This window comes from Chrysemys picta, chromosome 2 (genome assembly GCF_011386835.1).
Source record: "Chrysemys picta bellii isolate R12L10 chromosome 2, ASM1138683v2, whole genome shotgun sequence".
Taxonomy (NCBI): Eukaryota; Metazoa; Chordata; order Testudines; family Emydidae; genus Chrysemys; species Chrysemys picta.
Window position 1 is genome coordinate 104,050,353 of NC_088792.1, and position 8,215 is coordinate 104,058,567.

General features: G+C 40.6%; 1 protein-coding gene across 1 annotated transcript; it reads left to right on the forward strand.

Moving 5' to 3' along the window:
• The first annotated feature begins 1,150 nt into the window (after window positions 1–1,150).
• On the forward strand, window positions 1,151–7,393 carry IGFBP1 (insulin like growth factor binding protein 1). Its single transcript, XM_005300403.4, has 4 exons — window positions 1,151–1,895; window positions 3,429–3,607; window positions 5,379–5,507; window positions 7,119–7,393. The coding sequence occupies exons 1-4, from the start codon at window positions 1,535–1,537 to the stop codon at window positions 7,248–7,250; spliced, it is 801 nt and encodes a 266-aa protein (XP_005300460.1). The 5' UTR covers window positions 1,151–1,534; the 3' UTR covers window positions 7,251–7,393.
• The last annotated feature ends 822 nt before the right edge of the window (window positions 7,394–8,215 follow it).

The following is an 8,215-nucleotide window of genomic DNA, read 5'->3' on the forward strand; positions in this document are numbered from 1 at the left end:
TGGAAAAGACACAAGTGCTGTGCTTTTACCATGGAACTCCTGTGCCAGGGCTTTGGGCCAAATTCTGCTCCTATTTCCATCAATGTAAATCCAGAGTAACTCTTTTAATGTCACTGGAGATACTCTGGCTTACAACTTTTGCAAGTGACTAGTGATTTGTAGTGCTCTGATTTTTGGGTACGCAACTGAAAACACCTAAAGGAACCAGATTTTCAGAGGGTCAGTGCTTAGCATTTTCTGAAAACCAGACCTCATCAAAATATGTCAAGCTGAGTACCTAAGATTACTAGTCACTTTTGAAAATGTAGCCCTCCAGCTGTAAATGGGGGATGTCTTCAGCTTGAAGACAGGACCAAAGGACACAATGCAAAACAATTCACAGTACAATGCATCTTTATTTCACTTTCTTTCATGCAAAATGTATCCCAAAATGTTTTCAGGAGCAGAGGAGGAGAGGAATTCAGTTTAAAGAACAAAAAGGAAACCATTTCACACACTGCAGCAGCTGGCTTTACTGAGGAATTTGCTATTTCAAGTCTAGGACATAGTGCAAATGCTATGATACATTTATTTTACTGTGGTACAGCAGTAAAGGTTGATTTCTTTTTCCTTTATTTTAGTGACAACCACTGTATGCAAAAGAGAAAACAAATGTTGTCAGATGAGATTTGAGATGAGATGGGGAGGCAAAGTGGCGGAGAGATGCAGAAAAGATACATTTCTTCTCTATCTGTTTGACAAGCATTGTTTTCCCACAACAGCAAGTGCTCATGGCTGAGATCCCTCCCCCGCCCCCCGTAACTTTCATCAAAGAGCAGCAGAAACTGAGCACATCCACAGGAAACCAGACCAATCTTGGCTAAACAATCCTTCCAAACAGGTTAATGACATGAGCTCCTACGTGCATGCGTTCAGTAGTTACCGGATCCTGATAGTTTTATTGCCCTCGGGGCCTCTCGCTTGGTATGTCTGTGTCCTCATAACCTACAGCCACATGACGAAAATTAAACAAGGGGGGGTTGTGTTTTTTTCCCCTCCTTCATTGCTGTGGAGCTATTAGGTTAGCTGCTGCTGTGTCAAGGGGTTTTCCCCCGCCGCCTCCCCCTTCCTTCCTTTTTATATTTAAATCTTTATTGAGCGTCCAGAAAAAGGAGAGTCTGGTGACAAACAAAAGGAGAAAGAGGGAAAAACAACAGCCCATCACCATCCGTTTCCCCCCTGCTCACTCCCACGCCTGTTTTTCAAGCAGGCTGGGGCAGAGCGGAACAAATAAAAGTATGATTGCAACTTTAAAGAGAAAAATTAATAAAGGGGGGGGGAAGAGACCTGAAGGGGGGCGAGAGAGGCCGGGGATCCGAACTACCAATGACAGGATGCTTCTCCAACCCTCCCGCTCAGATAATAGCTAACCTGGGGTTAAAGATTAATAGGCAGGCAAAGCAGGGTATAAAGGGCCGCGGTTGGGCTCGCCTGTGAATAATCTTCCTCTGCAGCCTGTAGCCACGGGGTGTAGCGGACCTAGCTCCCCGCTACCATGACCAGTAGAAGGGCTCTGATCTGCGGCTGCTGGCTGCTGCTCCTCGGCCCACGCCTCGCCTTCGGGGCCGCCCTCCAGCCGCTGCACTGTGCCCCTTGCACGGAGGAGAAGCTGGCGCTGTGCCCGCCGGTGGCTGCCGGTTGCCCAGAGAGGGCCCATCAGCCGGGCTGTGGCTGCTGCCAGACTTGTGCCCTCCAGATGGGGGAGGCCTGCGGGGTGTACACAGCGCGCTGTGGCCAGGGGCTCAGCTGCCAGGTGCGGCCAGGGGAGCTCAGACCCCTGTATGCCCTGACCCGTGGGCAAGGGGCATGCCTGCCAACAACAGATGCAGAAGGGATGCGGATGGCAGAGGCTGCAGGTATATCAATACTGTCTCTCCCTACATATACTCCAGGCTTCTTATGGCAGGTGCTATACAGAACTTAAAGCCTCTCTAATGTTGATTATACTGTGGGAACAGGGTGCATGGAATAAGCAGTGATAGAAGGAGAGCGAGGGTGCTGGCACAATTTTTACAGTGAGGGTGCTGCTGATGGAAACCATGAATTTGGTGTTTGTTATTTGTACTTGAAGCCAGGGGGTGCAGCAGCACCCCTAGTTCCAGCACCACTGAAGGAGAGGGGCATTGACAATGATCAGCTATGGTTGAGCTGGTTGGAAAATTTACAGAAGTTTAAAATTTGGATACAAAACAAGGTTGGGGGAAGAATCAGCAATTTTTTCTAGACAAAATTTCCCATCGTTTGAGCCACTCTCCCTCAGACACATCCCCTTCCAAGGTTCAGACAAGCTTATAGCAGTATCAAGGTGAGAAGGCAGGACAAGGGAGAAACCAAAACATAGGTTGTGGAAAAGTCAGAATCAGCTACATCTCATTAGAAAGGGATTCAGATGAATCTATTGTTTTCTTGTTTGTTAAATGGTCAGAAGATCATGAAAAACTTAATTTGAACTGTAACAAATGGTTAGATGGTAGTGGATATAAGATTTTTGCACTGAGAGCAAAACCAGACACAGTTGCTCAAGTGGCTGAGATGCATTACAAGGAGAAATGCATTTGGATATTATTGCAGAATTTCAGCAATTTTTGTGATTGAAATCCAGGTAAAAAGGGCCAGTAGGTGATTTTACACTCTTGTCCCCCTCAGTTTGCCCAAAATATTATCACAGGAAAAGTACTAATTGATATTTTTTTCACTTGTTTTTTACTGTTTAAGACCCTGATCCAATAAGAGACTTAAGTATGTGCCTACCTTTAACCATATGAGTAGTTTCAATGAGTGCTAACAGCCTCTGTTGATTTCCATGGAACTGTTCACGTTCTTAAAGTTAGGTACAGGTACCTTGCTGAATCCGGGCCTGAGTGCTTCATTGTTTGGGCTTGTCCCTGTTTATTTGATCTACTGCATGTTGGCCAGATCTGTTGCCTATCTGGATGAATTATTTTGTTGGCATGTGTTAGCTAGGCCCTGGAACTAACTGAAACATGCCATGAGTACATGTTTGGGGCAATCCCTTTCAAGATTGAAAATTGCACCTCCTTACACTACTGAAGGCTCCAAATTGGTTACAATGTTGATTTGAGTCTCCTCTAGTTTAGCCCACCACCTGCACTGCATACCATGGTTGGGTGAGATCATTCATTTCTAGTAGTTTGCATTCTAAATGGTAACAAAATAATTGGCTTATGAAAGACCCTCTGCTATATTTGTGTTGACACAAATTTATGACGGGTTTATTTTGCTGTGATACACAAGTACAGTTTAATTCCTGTGTGAGCTACTAGAACTAACTGACTTTTCTTAGACTCATTGTATTGGTTTACTCAAATAAATGCAGAAGATTACTGTATCACAGATTATTACCCTAATGGTACGTTGTTCTCATATAGACTCTCTGGAACCTGAGGATGCACCTCCAGAAAGTACTGAAATAGCACAGGATCAGCTGTTTAACTATCAACTGACGTTTCCCACTGGCCAGGACAAGTCTGTGCCTTGGAACGCCATCAGTGCTTATGAAAACATGAAAGCAAAGAGAATCACCGAACTAAAGAAATGGAAGGAGCAGGTGGGTTCTCCTACAAGCTTTCAAGCAGCATTTTATTAATAAACTTTTGATTTAGAATTCAGAAAATTCAGAATGAAATTTTCATATGAGCCTAGCAGCTCCATTGACTTCACATTATTTTGTGCAACCGGCCAATAGCCCTTTTCCTTTGGAATATCTTGATCGGGTGCTTAAATGATAGGCAAATTAGAAGTAAATGCAAAAGGTCTCTGTATCACTTAAGCCCCTTGTAAGCCCCTGCACAGAGGTAAATTTTATCCCATGATAAATACCTGATTATGTCATAGCTCTCCAATGCCCAGAAATTCCAGACACTGATAATGAGATACTAGCTAATACCACATATATTTGCCTATTTACGATCACAAAATAATATTAAACATGTGCACATAAAACATTTAGGCCAATAATAATGATTAATGTCTACATTTGACACTGCCAGACTATTAATATCCAGCGTGGTGTGTATATCAGTAATTTAAAGCACCACTTGAGGGCACCAAAGAATAGAAGTTAGAAGGCATCATCCAGAGTATTTGTAGAACGTGGATGGATCTAAACTGGATAGAGATGTGGTATGGAACCAATCCTGCAACCCTTACAGTAGTAGTCCTTACTTGTATGGGCCCCAGTTCAAAGGAGCACAGAAGCATGTGCTTAGTCTGTTGGTATTCAGCAAAGCATTTAAGCAGATGCTTAGCTTTAAGCATTCTGTTTAAGTCCCATTGACTTCAGAGCTTAAAGTTGAGCTTTATGTTTTCTTAAGTGCTTTCCTGAATTGAGGCCACAAGTGCTTACGTGAGGGTTCCACTATGTAAAGTTTTGCAGGCTCACACACTCAGGTTATTTTTGTTTTGCTAAAGTAAAAATATTAGTTTGATCTTAGCACTCCTGTTTACCATTATTCAACATTAAACATGTCGGCTACTGTTCAGTTCTTTGTTCATGCAGTGATGCTGTTTTTTTTTTTTTTTTAAACAATGAGAATTACAGAGCGTATGTTACCCTCAATTTTACATTTTTCTGGATTTTGTTGTTTCTTATTACTGTTTGATATGATCCTTTGCTATAAAATTATTGTCCAGTACATTTTAAGGATTGGTTGACAACCATGTCCAATTGTTTAACTGTATTATAATTATTTGCAAAAATAAATACCAGAAAATAATTTTTACGTAAGAATCTTTGAAAATGAAACATTTTATTATGTTTTGTGCATGTATCAGGAATTCATTTGACTGAATTTGCCATCTACTCCTGCAATATCAATATGGTACATACAGAGGGCAACAAACATTATGGTATTCATTTTTACAAAAAGCCTATTCTGTATACATTAAAAATAACACAGGAAACGTACATGCCTGAAAATGTAAAGCCAGATCCTCAGGTGGTATAAACTGGGATAGCTTCTTTGAAGTCAACAGGGCTATCCTGATTTATACCAACTGATGATATGGCCAATAGTGTCTAACCATTAACGTGATTATTTAGTAAGGGGAATGCATGGGAATTTAGGAACATAAATCCTCAGGTTTTTGGGGTCAGAAAATAACCCTAATGACTAAAAGACAAAGGGCTAAATCCCACCCTTGAATATTCCATTTTGGTTCCTAGTTAGTGACATGAATGGAAACTGCAGGCAATATGTCAAAATGAAGATTTTAGGCCCAAATTGCAGCTTCATCTCTTAGTTGACTTTATGCCGATTTTTACAGGGTTTTTTTTTTTTAAGTTAGCATTTACATTACATATATAAATATTCTTTCAGGGACCTTGCCAGAAAGATCTCTACAGAGCACTGGATAAATTAGCTAAAGCTCAACAGAGAACTGGAGAAGACATATACAAATTTTATTTACCAAACTGCAACAAGAATGGATTTTACCACAGCAAACAGGTATTTTTCTTTTTATTGCCCTCTCACGCTACTGTGACTAGTGGTCAGTTACTGCCAACTTTCCATTATAATCACTTATCCCCAAACTCAGAGTTTTCAGTGACTATATGAATTGATCATGAAAATAAGAATATTGAGTTTTCAGATTTGGAGCAAATTGGGTTTCTTTTCTTTTTTCTCTTTTTATGTGATCTTAATGCTCAGATTAGCAGAAAAGGAGGCCAAAGTCCTCTTGTTATACATAGAACAGATGCAGTACAGAGCCCCTCCAAAGTACTTTAACCTCCTGCCTATCCTTAAACAAATTCCATCTCTATGCTCCTAATCCATTATGGCATTCGTAGCCGATCTACATTCACAATATGCTTTGTAGTCAGCATGGTGATTGTGTAATAAGGCCTATGTAGAGGGAAGGAAATCTATGCACTGTGGGTGACACTAGGCCTAGGGTGACCAGACAGCAAGTGTGAAAAATTGGGACAGAGGGTGGGAGGTAATAGGAGCCTATATAAGAAAAAACCCCAAATATTGGGACTGTCCCTATAAAATCGGGACATCTGGTCACCCTAGGGCCCCATGGACATCAGGTCAGGATTTTACCCTCCATGTTTTGAGATGAGATTATCCTTCTAAGAATAGAACACAAAATACAGTTGAATACATTGCATATGGAAGATATTACTGATCAGATTAACTATACTGTTTATGAATCTTAAGAAGCCATTATGAGATGTATTACGAATGGATATTAAGAACAATCTACAAACTTTGGCTATTATATCAGGTTCACAGAAGTCTTGTACGCATGACCATGTACATGGGTTAAGTTCCTCCCCTTTTTAGAAGAATCACAACACTATATTCAAATAATAAGAGTCCAGATTAAATATAACATGGAAGGAATTCAGAGTTTAGGCTAAACTCCATCCATACCTGCTTAGTCCATATCTTTCTTTTCATGGCTGAGACTAGCGTGAATCTCCAAATTCTGGATGATTTGTCATGATTTAATATAACCTTGAAAAACTGTCAAGAAAATTTACCAGTCCATTCGAGGTCCCTTAAATTTACACCACACCCACAGTCTCCACTGTTTGCATTCCTGATTTCATCCTTCTGTCACACCCCGACAACCCAATCCCCCGCCCCTTGCTCTATTCTAACACAGAGTGACATGCCGTTGTCTTAGGTGCACCATCTGAAATCAATGTCCAAACTCCCACTTACTTCAGTGGAGTGAGAATCAGGCCCCTGCGTCAATGTTCTTACCCCCAGCTTCTACACTCTGCCTTCCCTCCCCCTCCCCCAGGAGAAATTTATGACTGTCCGTCAGGAAGTCAGCAAGCCGAATTTTGCAAACTGCTTTAAATACTAGTAGGCTGCAATATTGCATCCAGCGTAGTTCAACTGGGGTCACAGGCCCAGTTGCTAAATGGTTTCTAAAATCTAAGCCATGAGTGAGGAGGGTGAGAGGTTCTGTAAGAATAGGGTGTGATAATACAAAACGCCTGTGCAGTGCAGCTTCCTGATTTCTAGTTCTTGCTATTTCCAAACACTTATGCATTTAGTTTCATAGTGTCATTTCCCTCCCCCCCCCCCCAATCATCGTAGTGTGAAACTTCGCTGGCTGGAGAGCCTGCTGGATGTTGGTGTGTCTATCCAAGGAGTGGGAAAAGAATTCCTGGATCTCCTGAGCTGAAAGGCGACCCTGAATGCCAACAGTATCTCAGCTCACAAGAATAAGACCAAACACATGACAGCATTTCCATTTGCTCATACAAAGTCTGTTGCAGGGCCTGATCCTGCCATCATTTAGGCCCGATTCACCAAGGTACTTAAATATGTGCCAACTTTAAGCATGTGAGCAGACCCGCTGTTGGTAGGGCTCATTCCCACAAGGAGTACCATTGAATTCAGCAGGACTAGTCACATGCTTAAAGTGACACGCATGTCTAAGTGATTGCAGAATTGGGCCCTATAACCTGTATATTGTATATTATATTATAATATTATATATATTATAATGAACTGCTTTTGTACTCTACAGATTCCATGGTATGTAAACCTGTTGAATTATTTATTTCATAGTAAATTTATTTTTTGTGTCTGTGTTGTTATTAATTTATATTCTCAAACACTTCATAACTTTATATGTAAATACATAATATTATTGCTCTTAAAGATATGCGTTTTTCTATTCTGGAAGAGCACTGCTAGTTAAACTTCAGTTGGAATAACACTAAATATCGGGGGAAATAGCATGTAAAACTTGCATTTTGTATTCTGTATTTATAGATTGCAGCTGTAAAGCTGAATTTAAAAAAAAAAAAGCTGTTAAGTTCCTAACCCTGTTCTTTTCTATTAAAAACCCATTTTGTTTGTATATCATGTTGCTTTGCACCTCTGTTTCAATGTCAATCTGTTTTGTTTTTTGCTTTTTAAGGAATAGTGACTCTGGAATATATAGTGAAACACTGACAGGAGAATATTAGTTTATATTTTCCAAACATATGCACTGGATATATTGTAAAAATAACAGGAAATATTGTACAACCTTTAACAGGTGTAAATTGTTCACATGCTGACATTGTCATGTTATTTAAGATGAGCTATTAAATAATTTCCTTTGGACACTGCTGGCTTGTTGCTTTCAGAGATATACTGTACTGTAACTCTAAGCTGTAGAGTCAGAATGGAATCCTTTCAGT

Bases quoted from the DNA above. Each gene is read 5' to 3' on its own strand.
- IGFBP1 (XM_005300403.4), top strand. From the start codon at position 1,535: ATGACCAGTAGAAGGGCTCTGATCTGCGGCTGCTGGCTGCTGCTCCTC. The intron at 1,896-3,428 runs GTATATCAATAC...GTTCTCATATAG, and splicing joins GCGGATGGCAGAGGCTGCAG to ACTCTCTGGAACCTGAGGAT. The intron at 3,608-5,378 runs GTGGGTTCTCCT...ATATTCTTTCAG, and splicing joins TAAAGAAATGGAAGGAGCAG to GGACCTTGCCAGAAAGATCT.